The 21,028-nt window shown below is 34.9% G+C and overlaps 1 protein-coding gene and 1 pseudogene across 2 annotated transcripts; both read right to left on the reverse strand.

Moving 5' to 3' along the window:
• Positions 1-3,643: 3,643 nt before the first annotated feature.
• Positions 3,644-6,959, reverse strand: LOC145134289 (pentatricopeptide repeat-containing protein At5g66520 pseudogene; annotated as a pseudogene). The gene is made up of 3 exons (XR_013719064.1): positions 6,526-6,959; positions 5,672-5,767; positions 3,644-5,489 (listed from the first exon to the last, which is right to left on the reverse strand). The product of XR_013719064.1 is annotated as a pentatricopeptide repeat-containing protein At5g66520 pseudogene (transcript).
• Positions 6,960-10,831: 3,872 nt separating this feature from the next.
• On the reverse strand, positions 10,832-13,814 carry LOC145134869 (uncharacterized). Its single transcript, XM_079069680.1, has 11 exons — positions 13,495-13,814; positions 12,852-12,999; positions 12,692-12,763; positions 12,504-12,575; positions 12,285-12,356; positions 12,051-12,194; positions 11,882-11,962; positions 11,720-11,791; positions 11,558-11,629; positions 11,410-11,481; positions 10,832-11,125 (listed from the first exon to the last, which is right to left on the reverse strand). The coding sequence occupies exons 1-11, from the start codon at positions 13,589-13,591 to the stop codon at positions 11,035-11,037; spliced, it is 993 nt and encodes a 330-aa protein (XP_078925806.1). The 5' UTR covers positions 13,592-13,814; the 3' UTR covers positions 10,832-11,034.
• Between the last annotated feature and the right edge of the window lie 7,214 nt (positions 13,815-21,028).

The following is a 21,028-nucleotide window of genomic DNA, read 5'->3' on the forward strand; positions in this document are numbered from 1 at the left end:
AATAAAACAATTTTATGTCTTGATTTTATACAATAAAACAAGTATCTTCCCCTTTATGCCCTGATTTTTTTCTTCGTAAATGATAATTGGTAGATTTTGCATTGATTCTACAAATGAAGTACATGTTAGGCTACTTGATCCTAAAAAAATGTCAATCTTGTTATGGTTTATGCATTGATGTTGTACATGAATCAAATTCAAGTATATGACACTGAAGTTGACACAATAGGAAATGGTGGCCTGAATGGAGTTTGTTGAGGATATTGAAAATCCAACACTGATTGACAATTGCATTACTTATGGTATTCAACTTCGACATTAGAACGAGAAATAACACTTTGGTACTTAGATGAATGAGAGATGATGTTGTCACCTACACCACGTTCCCGAGTTGTAACAAAGAAAATAAGAGAAGAGAAAAGAAAGTAATGAAAGAAAAGAAGAGAAAAGAAAAGAAAAGAAATTTATCTTTTGTGTTCCCGAGTTGGAGATGAGTGGAAGGAAAGTTAAACATTTTGTTCTTTCTCTCCAAATCCTTCCAAATCGGAAGGAAAGTTAGAAGGGAACGTGATCATTTCATTTCCTTCCACTTCCTTCCTTTAATGAAATTCGGGAACACCAATTTCTTTTACTTTCCTCTCACTTCCACCAATTTCCTTTCTTTTCTCTCCTTAAATTGAACTCGGGAAAGGGGTGCTAGAAAGATAAAAATATATTGATGTGGAACAACAAGAGTACCTTATATAAAGCTGAAGAGCATGATCAAAAGTACCTTATATGTAACGCATGATGCGTCTCATGGAATGAAAGTGTAGCTCATGAGGGTCGGTCATAGCAAAATCATTGTGGTGGAAGAAGGAGATGACGACAGAAAGAATACCAAAAATAGAGAGAGAAAAATGTCAAAGAGGGAAGAGATATATTTTTGGAGGGGGGTTAACTAGGAAACCCTTAATACCATGATAATTAGTAAATGTCTAATTGATTCAATAAATAAAGTACATGTATGATTAGTGATGCATTAACTAAGAGCTTCAACGGGCTAGAAATCTAAAGATATACTATGGCTTATGTTTCATTTGTGGAATAAATGGAAAATTTATCAAAGTATAGTAGTATACTTTCTCAAAAGAAAAATATAAGGCATAAAGGGAATACAAAAGGTTTTATTGTATAAAACCCGAACATAAAATAGTTTTATTATACAAAATCATTACATAAATGGTTTTATTGTACAAATTAATAACATAATGGTTTTCTGTGCATTAGATGATGATATGTTATATCTTTCTACAGCCAAGCTATCAAGGATTTGTCTGTTACAAAGAATTATATTTGGTATGATTAGAAAATAAAATGGTTTTATTGTACATAATAATAACATAATGATTTTTTTTGAACATTAAGCGATAATAGGATGAATTTTTTTATGGTTTTCTCTAGCAAAATCTACCAATTTAAATAAAATTACTCCTTTTAGCCTTTTTAGATGTAAAAATCCTTAATAATAATATCAGTTTGGTTGTTAAAATCCTAATCCTAATATACTATGATTGTTTTTTGGTAGGATGATAAAAATGCTTGTAAGATCGATGTAATATTGTTATTATTTAGTTTTTTTTTAAATAATATTTTATTTTGGGTTACCTAAGTGACTGAAATATATATCCTACAAAACTTCTTTTTTAATGTTTTATTGTTAAATGATACATTAGAGATGTATTTTTTTTTCATGTTTTAAACTATTTATTGTTCGATTAAATGGTTAACAGATGAATGTATATGTATTTTTTATGTTTTAAATTGCATTTGTTAGGATTTTACGATCACAATTCAATCTTATGATTATGATTTTACAAAGTGAAAACGATCATATATTAGATCCTGATCTTGACAACTTTGGTACCTATTCGCTTATGACCACCTTTTGATTTGAATTTTCACAAAGCTAACGATCAACCGTTATCGAGTGTGCTCCCTTTCACTTCCGCTCTCCAATTTTGTATTTAATTTTAGCCCTTAAACTATACTCTTATCACTTTTGTTTTCGAAAATATGGTTATAAATTATATAACCCATAAAAATTTTGGGCTCGTTGATAAAGATATGACATCATAGATTGTCGTCCATGTTGCCCACTTGACTTTTAATACAATAAACTATGTTCAATTAATAAGGATAATGACTTAAAAGGGTAATATATTTTTCGATTTGTATACATTTGGTCACTGAGTTTTTCTCGTCCACATTTACCCCTTCAACTTGTTAAACTGTACACATTCAGTCCTTATGACCGGCTACTCCAGGTTAGCCGGTAATAAAGACTTAATAGGGTAATATATTTCTCACTTTATACACATTTAGTCCTTAATATTTTTGTATACATTTAGTCCTTAATATTTTTTTTGCTGCAAAATAAGTCTCTTTTTATTTTTGTACTCATTCAGTACTTATGAATGATTTCTTTAGGTTTTTCTCATGACATCTTACGTGAGACATTTATTAATGAGGTGTTTGGGGCTTTTCATGATTATGTCCATCGTGATCTCGACTACTTGGTTGCTTAGGTCATGTGTTCTAAACGACATAACTTCTTCATACGATCTTGGATTTTAACGATCTTTATATCTATACGTTCATATTTTAGTCTACTACAATTTTTATTTAGATTACTCCCGTTAAAAAGTAATATATGTTTACTTATATATCCATATGTTTTTTATGAATGCATGTATGAATGTTTTTTTTATAAAATCGTAAGTAAAAATATATTACATTTTAACGGGAGTAATCTTAACGAAAGATGTAGTAGGCTCAAAAAACGAACACGTGGATATAAAGATCGTTAAAATCTGATATTGTATGAAGAAGTTACGACGTTCGAAATATAAGACCAAAGCCAAACCACAAGACCTACGCAACCAAGCAGTCCAGATCGTGATGGACATAAGCATCAACAACCCCAAACACCTCATCAGTGATTTTTCCACGTAAGATGTCGTGAGAAAAACCTAAATAAATCATTCATAAATACTGAATGAGTACAAAAAACAAAAAAAACTTATTTTGAAACAAAAGAATATTAAGAACTAAATATGTACAAAAATATTAATGACTAAATATATATACAAAAATATTAAGGACTAAATGTGTATAAAATGAAAAATATATTACCATATTAAGTCATTTTTCCCGGTTAACCTGGAGTAACCGGTCATAAATGACTGAATATGTACAGTTTAACAAGTTGAAGGGGTAAATATGAACGAAAAAAACCCATTGACCAAATATGTACAAATCGAAAAATATATTACCCTTTAAGTCATTATCCCTTAGTTAATATAAATTTAAGCGTTATTTCTACTTTAAAATTATAATACATTTTCTTTTCATTCGCATATATTATCAAAAGATCAAAGCGATGAATATACATACACTAATGTTTCTACTTAGTAATAAAATATTTGAAATTATTTATAAATGTTGTACCTTTGGTGGTGGAATATCCTTATTGTATCCGTTTCCTATAAGCATCAACAACGTGCAAATTTCAAATAATGCACATGGTAGCAATTTTATTTTGCTTTATTGTAAAAGATTCTCATTTCTCATTTAGCTTATCACCATTATGGAAACTCATTGCTAAAAGAATAAATTTGCTTTCTCCTTATTTAAGTACAAATTTTCATCTTACTTTGCTAAAAAAAATAATAATCAGTTTCCTCAAACACGGTTACTTTTATCATCAAACAACTCTCTCTAGATCACGAAATAGATAACAAGCTCAACATCTACGTTTCATCTTCTTGACTGAGACAAAAAAAAAAATACAGTTTTTGTTTCATTGACATCAGTCTGAGTCTTAGTCCAAAGCACACCAAACACAGTACAACCTGTTCCACTCAATACATCTGTCGATTCATATTCTCCAAAACTTCATGAATCTCCTCTATTTTATAATTTGTTTTCTCACCCGCAACAAATTCATTAACAACACCACCGACCTCAATCGAGCTACACCCAGGTACTTTATCGACCCCACGGGCTCTCATCATCTTTCTAGTCTTTTGCAAGCTATCAACATCATTAGTACTTGAATACAAATTAGACATAATTACATAAACGCCACTATCATTTTCCAATTCCATCAATCTCTCAGCTGCCATTTTTGCAAACTCAATCTCTTTATGACTCTCACAAGCACTTAAGAAAGCTCGCCAAGCCACCGCTACTTCTTTAGGGCTACAAGAATCTGGGATTTTATTAATTATGTCTTTTGCTTCGTTAAATAAACCAGCTCTTGCAAGAAGATCGATTATGCAAATGTAGTGTTCTGTTTTTGGGTTGATGTTGTATTCCTTGCACATTTTGTTGAAAAACTTTAGACCTTCGTGTTCCATGCCTGAATAGCTACAAGCAGTGAAAATGGCAATGAAGGTGACATCATCTGGTTGAATTTTAGTCATTTCCATTTGTGAAAAGAGTTTAAGAGCACGTAATCCTTCCCCATGAATTGCTAATCCTGAAATCATAACATTCCAGCAAATTGTATCTCTCTCAGGCATTTCATCGAACAGTTTGTGTGCAACATCGAGCTTCCCACATTTGCAATACATGTCCATCAATGCAGTAGCTAACTTCACACTAGGTCGTAATTTTATTGCGTCGATTCGTTTATGAATCCATATTCCAATTTCGAGAGTTCCTAGATGAGCACAAGCGCCAAGTATGCTCACGAATATAGCTTCATCAGGGATGATGCTGGTTGATTGCATCAATCTGAACATTTGTAAACCCTCTTTGAAACAATTATTCTGAACGTATCCAGAAATTATAGAACCCCAAATCCCTCTATCTTTAATGGGTGCTTCATCGAATGCGATTCGAGCCAGCTCAATGTTGCCGATTTTAGCATACCCAGAAATTAAAACAGTCCATGACACAACACAGTGAGTTGGCATTTCATCAAACACGTAACGTGCGGATTCCATGTTACCAAATAGAGAATACATCATCATCAAGGTATTACCCACAAAACTATCGAAAATAAACCCTAATTGCAAACAATGCGCATGAACTAGCTCTCCAAGACGAAAACTTTCCATGTATGCACAAGCTTTTAGGATGTAAGGAAGTGTGTAATTGTCAGGATACATACCGTTTTCAAGCAGGCGTTTGTATAATTGAAATGACATGTTTAATTCGTTTCGAAGCAAACAAGCTTTGATCATGGTGTTGTATAAGCAATTAGAAGGTTCTTGAACGTGTTGTAAGATGTTTAAGCCGTGTGGTAAGCTATCATGATGATGAGGTTGTGAACAGAAAGCTATTAACCTGCTTAAAGCATAGTGATTATCTCCAAGGCCACATGTGATTGCTTGGCCATGAACTTGTTTTAGTTGCTTCATGTTCTTGCATTTTTCTAACAGCCAGAGGCATCTTCTGGTTGTTGTTGACATTAGCGATCACGATCTTCATCGAGCAAACACCTGCCACACAATAAATATTTAAGGCTATTGTAATTTTATTTTTTTAAATAAATAGTATTGTGAGACAATGATGCATTTATAAAGCGGCTGAAAAAAAAAAGTTAATAAGTACAAACGTCGTATCATTGAAAATCTATATGGATGAATGCATTCTTGGTTAAGAAATAAACTGTTGTGGCTACCTTTGTGATGTTGTCTCTATCCAACATTGCCCATAAAGCGCATCCATGTCCCTCCCATTGAACCCAAATATCTTTGAATTTTTACTCCCTGCACACCTAAGAAACAACCAAACATTCTATCACTTTCATATCAACAGAAAATTAACCACAACAATCAATACAAAATCAAACGAACTAATGATTTCATATAAACAAATTACGTGAACTATTGATTTCAACAATAAACTTTTCAGTAGATATCAACAGAAATCAGCCCATCAAAATTTCATCAGAGTTGGAGGAGAGTATTGGGACCTTATCATCGATTTCAGGAAAAAAAAATCAAAGAGAAATTAGGGATTTCTGAAGAACGGATTACAAACCTAAAGAGGAGCTGAAGAAATCCACATTTACATATAAACATTTTACCAACATTTAAACCACTTTATATGTTCATAAATTTAAAATACAGATTGGGCATAACTCTTGTCTTCTTCAACATAGCGTTTATGAAAAAATGTTGACCGTTTTTCCCAAGCTAATGACTCCGATGTGAACCTCCCAAAAGAGATTGAATCTCCAAGAACATGTACATGGTTCTTCTTTAAACAAGTAATTTTACCAGATTTATCATTTCAGATTAAAGAAACACTCCAATTGAGTGTAAGAAAACTGTTGAGAGTATGCTTTTAGTGAAGTTCAACTCATTGGAGCATTTCTACAAACACTTTGTAGTCAATAACTCACTCCTAACATTCTACAATAAGAAATCTGTCGAGTACCCAGAAAAGTTCACAAAATATTTTCAGTAAAATTCAACTCACTGGAGCACTTTGACAAACACTTGGTACAACAAGAAATCAATCGAGACTTACATGGCTGTTGGGTTAAGGTAGAGAATGCAGGAGACATGTCGACTCTGCCATGTCTATCAAGAAGACGAATCACAGAGAAGAAAATGGCCCAGAAGCTTGAAATTCAAATGAAAAGAGTCGACTGACCAATTACTCACAAACTTGAAATTCAAATGAAAAGAGTCGTATGTTATAGAAAAAGTCGCCTGGGTTTCTTCTTTTCCAGATGGTGGTTGGGTCCTGCCGGCGCTGTCAGAGAGCTTGGCGTCGGTGGTCGTAACTTGGCGAGGCGACGATGGGTGCGACGGTGCTGTGCGAGGTCGACGATGGGAGGAGGTGGGAGGCGCTGAAGTTGGTCGGAGGAGGGAGAAGACCAGAAAGATGATCGAGTGAAAGGTGGGTGTGTGTTTTATGAAACCATGCGTACGAGGGCAAAAGAGGAATGAGCGTCTCCTCTTTTTATTCAGATACCCATTCAAGTCTGATGGTTACACCCGTTCCTGAGTTCGACTTAACGAGAGAAAGGAAAGGAAATGGGTGGAAATAAGAAGAAAATAAAAGGAATTGGTGTTTCCGAGTTTCGTTAAAGGAGGGAAGTGGAAGGAAGTGGAGAGAAATGGGAGGAATACTTTCCCTCCTAACTTTCCTTCCGATTTGGGAGGATTTAGAAAGAAAGAACAAAATGATTCATTTTCCTTCCACTTCTCTCCAACTCGGAAACACAAAAGAAAATTTTGTTTTCCTTTCCTTTCTCTTCTTTTCTCTCATGACTTTCTGTTCTCTTCTCTTCTTTTCTTTTGTTAAACTCGGGAACGAGGCTCTAGGCTTTTAAAAGATTAAGAGGCTTTTATTAATAGGTAACCAAAACACACTGAATCTGAAGAATTAAGAGGTTGCCTCTTAATTTTACAATTAAGAGTCCACCAAACATCCCCTAAGTTACAAAAAGTATAATTATAATATATTTTTTATGTAAAAAAAGTGTGATAAGATGGAAATAAATCACTCATTATACGGCACGATATATCATTGTTGTGAGAAAACAATGATAGTAATATGTCATATGTCCTCTAAAGTCATGGGTATACACTGCATGAGTGTCTTGTGGTAATGAGCTGGAATATCGTTGTCTCATGTGGTGTATACCACTAGAAACCACAACAAATCAGGCTTTGGGGTATCCTCACGAATGGTTTGTGAGTGAAGAGGAAGTCAGGTCATTATTTAACCAATCCATTAGATTGTGGAAATGGTGTTCACCACAGTCAAGCCACTGGTCCATGAGGCGGTGTTCACGCGTGTTTTGGGCTGCCGTTTCGAAAATCACGCGTCTCTTTGCCCACCATTCCGGATAGCCTCAACTCTTTTTTTTCTCCGTTCTTCTCTTCTTCTCGTTGCATTCACACCAACACCGTGGAGTTGATTGGCGTGTCCCCATACCCCATGGCCTAAGAGAGGGTTTATAATTTATAGTAGCAGAAAAGATGCTATTGTTTTTTTATGCTTTCAAATTTGATTGTAACTTGTTAATCAATAATTAATACTAGTTTTCGATTATTTTTTTATATAGTTGAGAATGATTTTGTATTTTTTTTAACGGTGGGGTTAGTGGTTTTGTATATTTAATTCTTGATTAAAAAATGGAACTATATATCAAGTTAAACTTTGTATTTTAGGCTTGGGAAGTGGGGTGTCATTTGCTTGGCATTTGCATGGCATGAGTGGCATATATCACCCCTCAAACATCAAACATGGCATGAAAGAATGTCAAATTCAAATGACATGTTTGTGTCGATGAGAAAGGGGATAGAGAGACGAGAGAGAATGTCCATGTGAATGCTTATTTATTTATTTTACTAAGTTGACCCACCCCCTCAAAGTGGCATGTTATGCATCTCTTGTGGCAAAAGTGACCCAGTTTTTTGGCTTATAATTAGGTTTTCCTACTAATTTATATATATATAAGATATACGCTTTGGCCCCTGCTGTTTTTTTTTTAAGAAACTATAGTTTTAGTTTCGCCTGTAACGCCCGTGTTTCTAGGCTAGGCATTAATATTGACGTAATAGTTTAGGTTAACCTTTGTAACTCATTTTGAATAAATGAAAAGGAATTATGTGAATATTATGTGTTTTATGCTTAATTATTAGGGTTTAATTAATTAAGAATAAAAATGAGCGTCGAAAATAAATATTAGATAAAGCCGATATCTATTAAGAAAGTTGTAGTGGTCGTGACAAGGATTACGGATATATAAAGAATACCGAAATCCGAGTTATAACGAAGAAGTTATGACCTGTCGAAGTTTCGCGACAAAACCGGCACGGTGCCGAATGACGTAAAAAGTGAGTTTTTGATAAACTACTTTTTAGCCTTAGTGATCTAAACGAAAGTTGTAGTGTTCGTTAAACCGAGAGTATGTATAAAAAGAATGCCCAAATCTGACTTCGTATGAGGAAGTTATGATTTTTCTAAGTTTCAGCTTAGCAGTAGACAGCTAAAAACTCGAATTTTAGATCGAGTGATTTTTAGCCAATACAACCTAAACGAGAATCGAATGTCTCGTCAATAGTAGTACAATGGTAAAAAGACAGACGAAAACGGACGTCGGATGAAGAAGTTATGAATTTTTAACGGATTTCCTGTCCCGGTCTGTTAAAAATAATAATATTAAAATTAAAGTCAAAATTAGCCAACAAAGTCTAAACGAAAGTTGTAGAGCGTAATTTTACCTACGCGTGCATATAAAGAACGTCAAGAACGGAGCTCGTATGCGAAAGTTATGGATTTTATAAGTTTTAGCACAAAAAGCGAGAAAAAAATGCTAAAACCGAGGAATTTCGCATGGCTGGTGTTCGGCCACGTCACCCGGAATCTCGCATGCATGCCACGTGCTCGCTGCTGATTCGACCGAAGGGAGGTCCAACCGAAGCAGTCCGCGTGTCGCCTCGTGTCCGAAGGAGCTTAGTCATCGATGCGCTGTGCAGCCGAGAGTCCGGCGCGTGCCCTTGCTTGACGTGTCCGAGCTTCGCACATAGCGCCACGACCGAACCCTCGGACCTAGACCTCGGTCCAATCAGAAGGCTACACCAGGACCCTCGCACGTGCGAGCCATGTGCTTCCTCTTCGGATCTGCTGCCACCTGGTAGCCTCTCAGCCGTCCGATCAGAAGCCTTGCCCCTATAAATAGAAGGGTGCGAGACCTCCCGGGGATAATTTGGAAACTTGTCATTTTTAACCCCTTAAACAATATTTCTTTCATTCCAACTTCCCTCAAAGCCCCGATATTATACCAAACACCCGAAATACGCCCCGAAGTGCCCGAGAAGCCCGATAAATTTATCTTTTCAGCTTTGAAGCCCGACCATCGTAGAGCCCGATTTCTCAATAAAACTCCCGGTTTTATTAGAAACGATTGTTTTAGGAAACGAAGTGTTGCCCGATTATCATTAAATCAGGTGAGTGTGTAGTCACCTTCATCTTACGCCTAGATATGAAGTATTTTCTATAAAATACGTGCTATGTGTAATTATATTAATTGTTTAATTGAGGTGACTGTTGAATATATGTTTTATACAAGTTTTAAACTGTATATGTATTTTTATCTACAAATATGTTGGGTAAAACATGGGTAGATAGTTGAAGTGTGATGAAATAAAATGATGATAGGCCTCGATGTGATTGTGATCCAGTCATCTAGCGGAGTATGGATGACGACCACAGACTTTTCTAGACAGTCCAGTGGAACGCTGGCAGGCTCGCAACCTGTAGGTGTTAATGATATTCTTTAGGCTAGGTCCATCCCGATGATATTCTTTAGGCTAGGTCCCTTGTGATAGGTGTTTAGGGACGTAAAGTGAGGATAACGAGAATGGGTAATCAGGGTTATTGTTGACTGATGAACTTAATAAGTTTATTATTATTGTGGGTTGAAAACCCTATATGTTCACCAGGCTCCCAAGTCTGACCCACTTAGCTTTTTATTATTACAGGTAGTGGACCCCGAACATAGTCGGAGAATGCTGATAGATTTTTGGATTATAGGTCAGTAGTTGTAAATAACTGATGTAAGGCTTATAATGTTTTGTTTATGCTTCTGTATCAGAACATGACATCCCTAGGTTTTGATATAAAATGAAATTATATATTTCTTAAAGAAAGGCTTTGATAAACTTTTATCATGTTTTGTTTTGGGGACCAATTCCGCAACATCTTTTAAAAGGATTTCTCTGATTTTATTTTAAAAAACATAAATTAAATCGGTCTTTTCTGGCCGAGAAATTAGGGGATGTCACATCGTATAAAGCAGTGATGGAAGCCTTAAAACTCATACGAACAGATAATACTATATTCTATACAATTAAGTTCCTTTGGAACTTGCGAGTTTTAACACGTATACAAAAGATTAAACAATCACAGCTATAAAATATTTTTATCATCAAAGGAAAATCACCCGATTAATGCTTGATTTCATGGGGCCCACTTCGTAAACTAAGTAATAACTAGACAAAAATCGTGTAATCAAATTGATTAAAACAAGAAGTCCGAGTCTGAAAGTTCAAGTACTTTGTGAACACCAATCGGGTTCACCCCTGGCTTAAATGCATTTCCTTCAATGTACCTACAACATATACCATACTATGTCAATACAAGTGCTTCTATCTTACTTATAAATAAATTGCAAAAAATAGAAATGTACTTTACTCTTTTAACAATATTGGCAATATACTTTTTTTTACCCATAATATACATTTCTTTATCCATAATAACTACATACTTACACTCTTTCACTAATAATACCAATTTTGGTGTACTTATTTTCAATTTTACCAAATATTTTTTTGAATATTAGACAGCACTCGTGCATAATCTTGAAATGAAGGAATGAAAAAAGAGTAAGCTTACAATTCTTTCAGATAAGGATGCTTGTAGAAGGCATCAGGAATCCTTCCACTAAATTGATTGTGATCCAGATACCTGAAATTTGGAAATTTATAGGAATTATTACACTTTTCAGATATAAGTTAAAGAAGAAAAAGGAGTATATACTTACAAGTAGGTCAATTTTGAAATATGAGCAGGTCCAAATGGAACTATCCCAGACATTTTGTTGTAAGATAAATGCCTGAAAAAAAAAACAACACAATATACATTACAATTTGTTTTAAAAGATACTTTTAGTTTATGAAAAAAGGTATGAACATTCAATACTCACAGAATTTCCAGATTGGTCAAGTTTTCAAGCTGAGTTGGAATACCTCCAGTCAGATAGTTGTTATTTAGATATCTGAAAATCATAGTAGGAGTGTAAATATAAATAATATCTTCAAAATAGTAATTATGCATTATAAATATAAGTTAATGAGATTAAACATACAGATTGCGAAGAGCTGGAAAACATCCATCTATACGTATCAGTTCCCTAATAGTTCCAACCAAATGATTATCACCAACATCCCTACAAATCACAAACACAATCATCATCAGAATAATTCACATTTGTAAGATGAACAGATAAAGTGGTAATGAAAAAAGATGAACATTACAAATGGCGAAGATTTTGTAAAGACCCCAATTCAGGTGGAATACGCCCAATTAACCGATTTTGATGCAGATGAAGATGCTGCAGTTCTGGAAGATTAGCAAGCTCCCTTGGTATTTCCCCTTTAAAGCTATTGAAACTTAAGTAGCTGTAGTCATATAGGTAAAGAATCGAATCAGATGTTCATCTCATAAAGCATATATCCAAAAAAGGGTAAAGAAAAGTAGAAAACACTCACAGGTGTGTTAATTTCTTTAGTTCACCTATTTCAGGAGGAATGACATCCTGCAGCTTATTCCACCTCAGATTACTACAAAGAAACAACACCCATCACCAAAAATGAGTTCTAAGATCATGTATTTGGGAATATTTAATGTTTATTTCACTAGCTATATGCAGAAGCAGAAGCAGAAGCACCACAGATTAGTGATATAAAGTATTTAGAGAAGAATAATACATTATTTTAAGTCGCTTTAAACGCCCGATTTGTGGTGGGATTGGACCAGTCAACTTATTGTTGTGAAGATCCCTGAAAACAAAAAGTAAGTAAGATAAAAATACATATCCAAACAAAGTAAATTTGCATTATTGAACAATAAAGAAACAAAAAGAAGAGCAGTAAGTTATTAGGATAGAGATTTGTACAGTCTAGTAAGATCCAGTAGATTGGTTACTGCAGTAGGAAAGGGTCCCACAATTGAAACTGCATATACTTCCCTGAAATGATTATATAATGTTAGAAAATATCAGATTGGATCCACAATTTCAAGATTCAAGGACATATACATGATGAAGTAACACTTACAGTTCAGTAACTACTCTATAATCACCTTGTGTGGAGCATGTGACACCAGACCAAGCTGGTAAATCACCATCTCCACATGGATCATCTCCAACCCATGCATACACCACTCTCCATCCAAGAGATGCTTTAATTTCGTTAAGAGCTTTCACTGCAAGTGATGAAAGATTTTATTATTTCCCTCAAGAACACAGATGAATCATGCATCGATTTTCATTACTTTCAGATCAGATTCTCATTAATAAACAATAACACATCAAAAAAACAATTATCAGAGTTCCTAGAACCAAATGAAGGAAGAATCAAGACACCAGTACAACAGTTTCTAGAGGAATGTCAAGAGATAAAACCAACTTTCAGTTTATTGAAGTTATGGCGTTTAATTTCGTAGCTTAAAAGCATGATTGGATCAAGATCAGTTTAAACTTTAAATCACCAAGTAATCATCCAAAATTTTAAACAAACTATTCCGAATTTCCCTAAAATAGTGAGATCTAAGAGCAATTGAAGAAAGTCGGAATAAGCAACAAATTCACAGATACTCGTGCTAAATTCATAGACATTCGTGCATCTTCGGAATACAGAGCATAGACAATACCATATATGATATATGACCATGTGTCCCGGAAAATGATAAACAACTTACCGTCTCTTTTTAGGGTTTTGCAGTGCACAGAAACGCTGAGAAGGCAAAAAAGTAATATGATCGATGAAAATCCTGTAGATACTCCGGGACGCAACATTGTTGATGTCGATTTAGAATCCTTTTTTGCTTTCGAATTTCAAATCAACATGCGTCTGTAATTTGTATGTCTGAGTGTATATAACTATACATCAAGTAGATAGGAATACAGATCAAAGACTGTGTATCCGAGTAAGATCTAAGAGGGAGTGGGAGATTTTCAGGAATGAGACAACGCGTAAACTTGGCATGTTATCGTCGGCGGATCCTTAAACTCAATTTTCTCTCCTTTCCTTTATTTTAATTTAAACTAATCATTCTAAATTTTTAATAAACTATTTAACAAAAATAACTATTTTAATACATTTTTTTTTCAAATTGATGGTATGGATATGGACTATGGAGATTTTTTCTTTTTTGCATTTTTTTTTTCAAATAAATCTTTAGATTTATATTCGAATGTCATTTCAAATTTCAAATGTTTAATGTCACTATATATATTTCATATTTGTAATGTTTGTCAAACTTTTGGTTAAATTTTAGTAGAAAACAATATTTTTTTCTCAAATTTTGGAATTTTTCATCAGATTTCATATTTGTTCTTCAAAGTTTTTTTTTAGTCCGAAATACCCTACAGCAGACTTGATGGTTGTTTTGCCAAAAAAATTGCTTATTTTGCTTAAATACAAATTACATATGGTTAAATTACTCAACTCCCCTTTACTTTAGTTTATTGTTTCTTTCATTTTAGAATTTACGGATTCAGAAATTAATAAAAAAATAAAAAAATTCCTAAAGTTTACTTTCCTTTTACAATTATATGTTAATATCGGTTTATTTTACCAATTAGGCTAACTTTTGTCATGGTAGAATGTTTAACTGATCATTGTGGGATGACAACGAACTACTCATACATTGTTTGTGTTTCGTATATATGACATCTTCATTAATGAAAATGAGTTATAGTTCATATCGTGTAACATTCCAAACTTCAACCCAAAATTTTTATTTTACATTTAAAGAAAATCATACAAATTTCATTCTCAGATAAGTAAACAACTATTTGTTTCAACCATTATCAAATTATAGTCATAGTCATAATAAAATCAAGAGTGCAAAAATCGTCAAAATATATCTATGGATGCAATGCAATCAAGTTGCTCCATTCCCCTTGATGTCATAACAACCTGAAACATTTTAAACTTAAATAGTAAACATAAACCTTAGTGAGTTCCCTAAAATATCACATACGCATGTGAGTGTTATGATATCATCATAGTCTTACGCTCACTTACATTGCTATAATACCACTGCAGTTTTTCCTATTATGATCACACATACTCTTTCATGCAAATGTTGTGGTACCACTATAGATGTACCAAGTTTTTTAAAACAACTAATATAATATTTTTAGTATTTTTTTATAATTAGAGACATAATATTTATCATCTTTCATATTTTTGGGAAAAATCTCTGATAAAGTAATATTTTTTTGTTTTGATTTTTTGTGACATCATGTTTTTATAAAAACTCGTCGTCATATAAATATTTTTGGTCATTGTATGTCGTGTGTTGTTATATATGCCTTTCGTTTAATTTAATTGTCAAAATTTCTATAATATAAATATATTATTTTAATTAAATGTTTTTGTGGTGTAATATTTTATTTTAAAATATTGATATTTGTGTTAAAAATGATAAACTAGATAATGAAGTTTTATAATACTTTCCTTATAAATACCATGTTGGTGATTTTAATGTTATCAGGTCATTTTGTGTAATTGAAACTTACATGTGAGCTAAGAGGCTTCGTAATTTGTACTATAATATATGTTTGAGTTTTTGCGGAGTACACACATATATAAGATCGAATTAGAAGTCGGTTCGAAGACAAGTCGGGGGTCGGGGGGCAGCGCCCCTAGTGAGGTCCAAGGGGCAGAGCCCATGGCTGGGGTCGCATGATTGTCAACCCTAAGATGAAAAATAGAATTTTACAAGTGGATAGAATTCTTGAAGGGGAATATGGTAAAACTCACTAAGATCGTCAGTTTTGGAAACCATTGATTTCCTCGTTAATTCCAGATTCCCTTTACTTGTTTCCAAATAAACTCATGACGACCAACCCTAAGATGAAACCCTACATCTTGTTTCCTATATAAACGACTCTCCTCTACAGGAGAAACTATCACCTTTTTAGTTTTCGTTTTTCTTCATACAAAGTTAGAATCTTCTAGTAATTTGACTTACGTTTTCTGTGCCTAGATTAGTAAGTATCTCCTTGGGATTATCATAGACTAAATTTCTTGTAACCCGGGCATATGGTAAAAATATCAGTTCGGAAAGTGTTTACACCAGTAACGGAGCCAAGAATTTTGATACGGGGGTACAAACATTGTCAAGATATATTTTATGTAGTTATCATATCTCGTACATTAAAAAAACATGGTACAATCTCTTTAGTTGGGGTACAGTAACATAGAACATGTTTACAAATTATTAATTATATATATATAAAACAATTTTTTTGAGGATGCTGAAGTACCCCCACCGCCCCATGTAGCTCCACCACTGGTTTACACGATCTAAAGGGTATCCAGATCTCCACTATAAATCCTACACAATTTTCTAGCATACTATAATTATATACTCTCTCCGTCCTAAAATTATTGTCTACGTTTGACTTTTTAAGTCTCTTTGTTCAACTTTGACCTTAAATAATTTACTTTTTGTTATATATATTTTTTATGAAGATATATGAATAGATTGTTTTTAAATGTATTAGTTAATTAAAAAAAATAGTTAATGGTTTGTGAAGATTTAGGTTAATAAGTTTTTATTTGATAATTATACAAGATGTGACGGAAAGAAAATAATGTACGATAGCGATGCCCTAGAAATGTTCTACAAATGAAAAATAAAAACAAAAACAAGCAAATTTGAAAATTAAAGAAGTTAATTAAAGAAAGGCTTGAATAAATAGACCTTATCATAATCTCACAAGTAACAATCATTTTGGCGATTTGATATCATTTGGTCAAACTCTCTTTGGTCACATTATAATGACCAAATTTGTTGCCCGAACAAATTTAGAGAAAAAAAAAACTATTTCACTTTCAAAATAGCGTGTTTGGCAAAAATAGTTGTTAGATGGAAGCGGGTAACGGATAGCGTGTAGCAGATAGCTGGTAACGGAAAGCTGTAGCTTTTATTTGTTATATGAGTGTTTGACAAAAGCAGCCAGAAGCTTTTGAAATATATAAAATTACATAAAAAGACAATTGATTAAAAATAAATAAATATATAAATATATTTTTAAAGGTAATTATGGAAATTGATTTCAAAAGCTCAGTAGCGTTTTGTTAAACGCTACATGAAATAACTTTTAGATTTGGAGCGTTTTGTTTAAACTAAAAGATAAACGCTCGTACTGTCAAACGAAGTTTTTTTGTTTAAAATAGAACGTTTTGTCAAAAGCTAAAAGCTAGAAACTCTTAAATGCTTCCAAAAGCTTCGCGATAAAACTTGATTTTTTTAAAGGTATATACAAAGATACCCGTGTTACTCTGCATCTTACTGTTTCGAACTTTTATATTTGAAGACAGTGAGTGAGTACATTTGTGATTTGAAAGGATCATGGATTTCATGACCTCTCAATAAATTCATACCCCATATATTAATTGGCATAAAATTAACTAAGTGTTTCAAGGGCAAAACAGAAAATTCATCTAAAAAAACTTCATTCAATCATCATTCATTCACTAGCTAGCATAGTAACTATTTACATGAACATGTTTAACATAGATTTGGCAAATAACCATACAAAAAGACAATTTTACCCTCAGCATTACCATCTTCCTCATGGAACCTTCAAACTTTAATGCAAGTCATGGGCTTCTCTTGATACCAAGTACTTCCAGTTCTTCCTACAAAAAACAAAGGTACAACTAATATAGCTAACAGTACTACTACGAAGTAAATCTTGACTATTTCCATGCTTGTTTTTGCTTCTTCTAGTTAGGTCAAAATGTCATAGCCACACGCTCCTTCATGTTTGCATCTCCTTTAACAGACTACCAATTCGAAAACATGGACTGGAATAGTAATAGATGCCGGAAAGAACGAATATGGGTGGCCGGGAAAACAAAATAACTGTGATATTGCTTTTGATCATGGGGTTCAAGAAATTATGAAGAAATGATGGAGAGAATCTTGAATTAGACGGTGGAAAGAAATGGGTTTTGTCAATTATGGAGTGGGTTGGGTCCAGAAGGGACCAATCTTTTCGAAACACCGTATCTTGGATCGATTTCTTCATTGATTGGCGGCGGCGGTGGTGGTGGCGGTTGTACTTGTGGATGCCGGTGTAGCAGTGGAGGGAGAGGCGGAGGGCAACGAGACTTACATAGAGGCTTGGGGTGTTCTTTTCTGGAGATGGTGATGCAAGAATTGTGATAATGGAGTTGGTGGCGGCGGTTGGGGTGATATGTGATGGTGGAGGTTTCCGAGAAGGTGGTGGATGAAGTAATGGTGATGATGAAGATACAGATCAGTAACAGATGGAAAAGGGATTGAGATGAAGAGAGAGAATTCTTCATTTCGTGTTTGAGTGAGAGATTGGGTGGTGGTTGTATTTGTAACGGTGGTGGTGGCGGCGTTGGCTGCGGCAGCGATGGCGGAAGACGAGAGATGTGATGTGATGATGTAAAGGAGTCGCGCACATACAGGCGTTGTATCTTCCTTTCTCTAGTTATTTTGACAAAATCATGGAAAATTTACAATATACTCCCATAAAGTTCAGAACTATTTGCATTTAAGCACCCTTAAATATTTTCAACAAACCAAGCTTAATAATTTCATTTTGGGTTCGAGTGGTTCAACGGTTGTGGAAATATTTATGTAATTTACTGATATACAATGTTTGTCACAGTAGTAAATCTCCGGTGATGGATTTAGGAATATTCTTCGGGTAGGGCATTAAAATGATCAGCTACATATTTAGCAGTTTGAATTATGTAAATAAATTCAAGTTAATATGGCATACTTCTTCATTCCAATTAAAAAAAAAAAAAAAAAATCCACAAGGAGTCTATAAGAATAAAGAAAAACGTTTGGTTATATGCTATAATCGTTTTTATTAACCGGAAAAGATAAGATTACCACAAAGTTCAAAATTTTTATATAACGGCATAACCACATCAATCATCACATAACTATCCTAAGTTCAAACAATTCAACAAGTTTAATATCTTTAACAAATACTGGGCCTTGCCCGTCATCGAGCCCCGCTCGGTATACAAATCTGTCAGTCATTGGGTCCCGTCCGGCATCGGGCCCAGCCCGGTAGACATATAAACATATAAGCATATAAACACATACACATGAAATAATCACAAAGATAAATAGCCTACAGAATGGTCATCGGGCCCCCGCACAAACATCAGGCCCCGCCCGGTAAACATGCAAACACATAACATATGCAATGATCTCAAAGATAGATAGCATACAGAATGGTCATCGGGCCCTCGCCCAGCATCATCAGGCCCCGCTCGGATCGGGCTCTGCTCGATAAACATGCAAACACATAACACATGCGAGAGTCACACATACATTGGTGCCTTCGACCCGCTAGACACGGTGAAGAAACTCACCTCAAGACGCTGAATCTTTCAATAAATCCACAGTCTGCTGATCCGGAAATCCCTGCGCGCTAGCACCATCAAATATTTGCCCAATTAATAATTAGATCTCGACCCAAAACAATAATCAAAGCCACTTAATCCATAACCAGGATAAAAGACCATTTTACCCTTTCCTTACTTGGCCCAAAACCTGGGCCCAACTCATTTGCTCCAAAAAGCCCAATTTCCTAAATGACAACCTAAGGTCCAATATGACCCAACCTCCTAATTGGGCCTAAGAACTATCATGGGACCAATACCAAAAAGGCCCACAGTCAAATCACAGCCTAAAGTCAAAAGTCCAATGACCCAACAAGGCCCAAACCTTAAAAGGCCCAAAATGACATGCTGGAGAGTATGCCCAGCGTATTAGAATTGTAACGCCCCGATTCTCGAATACCAATTTATGGTTATAAATTCTCTTGAATTCAAGATCTACTCGACGAGTTGGTTGCCTGACTCGTCGAGTAGCAGCGGGTTTGGGCCACGTGTTTAAGTGACCAACTCGTCGAGTCGGAAGAGTGACTCGACGAGTTGGAGCTGGAGGGTGAAACCCTAATTTCCGGGGTTTGGCACCCTATTTAAGGGATCATTAGCCTCCCTTAGTCCCTTGCAGCCTCTTGAGAGTCTAGAAACCCTAATTTGTGTGTGTGCTCCATATTAGTGTAAATTTCAAGCTTGGAAAGAAGACCTTGATGCAAGAAGCTTGAAGATCAAGAAGTTGGAGGCAAGAACGTTTGTGGGTCTGAAGTCTATCTCAACTAGCTTCATTTGAGGTATCAATTCATGATCTTGGCATCATTCCTTTCTAGATCTCTTTGGATGAAGTTTAGGGCTTCTTGGCTTGGTTATGAAGCTATTCTTGGGTGTGAGCTCAGATCTGAAGTTGTAACTTCAGATCTGGACTCTCTTTGATTTGTAAGTCCATAAAGCTATCAGCATTGGCAAGTATGAACCCCTCCTTAAGTGTAAAACCCCATTTCAAGCTTGGTTTTGGCATTATGAGTCATTAGAGCCTTGCATGCACGTAAAGTTTGCAACTTTACGTGATAAGCATGCCTTGGGAAGTTGGATCTGCAGTATGGAGCCTTAGCATGGCTTAAAAAGCATCTGTATGGATGAAGGACTGAAGGGACTCGGCGAGTCGCATGGTAGACTCGGCGAGTCATATGAAGATGGTCATGAACTCGACGGGTTGGATGAACAACTCGGTGAGTCCGATGAAGATTGCCTTGGGCTCGACGAGTGGCATGGTGGCTCGGCGAGTTGGCAAGTTATGCAAGGAACTCGGCGAGTAGCTGAGGGTACTCGACGAGTTGAGGTCAACATGAACTGTTGACCTTGATAGTTGACTTTGACTTTGACCAAGGGTTGACCGTTTTGACTTTTGAGGATAATTGGTAAACGGGTATTTATGAATTGGATCATTGATGGTTATAGGTGTTGGAGTTTGGGGCAGTGTTTCGGGAGCGTGATTTCGTGGTTCAGTCCGGCATTGCAAGGTGAGTTATCCTCACTATATCAACAGGGTCTAAGGCACCAAGGCCGACCCTTTATGGATTGTATTTGGATTATTGCATGTTATGCTTACTGATTTACATCCTGGTAGTTAGGATGGTGATATGCTATGCTTTAGTGACCCGGTTGGGTCGGTATCCTGGTATATAGGATGATGCTATGTTAGTGATCTGTTAGGTCGATATCCTGGTTATAGGATTGTTGCTATGCTTTGTGATCTGTTAGATCGGTTTGACTGTTATATATATATATATATATATATATATATATATATATATATATATATATACATGCTAGTGTTA

This window comes from Lactuca virosa, chromosome 8 (assembly GCF_052849685.1).
Source record: "Lactuca virosa cultivar CGN04683 chromosome 8, Lactuca_virosa_CGN04683_v6, whole genome shotgun sequence".
Classification (NCBI taxonomy): Eukaryota; Viridiplantae; Streptophyta; class Magnoliopsida; order Asterales; family Asteraceae; genus Lactuca; species Lactuca virosa.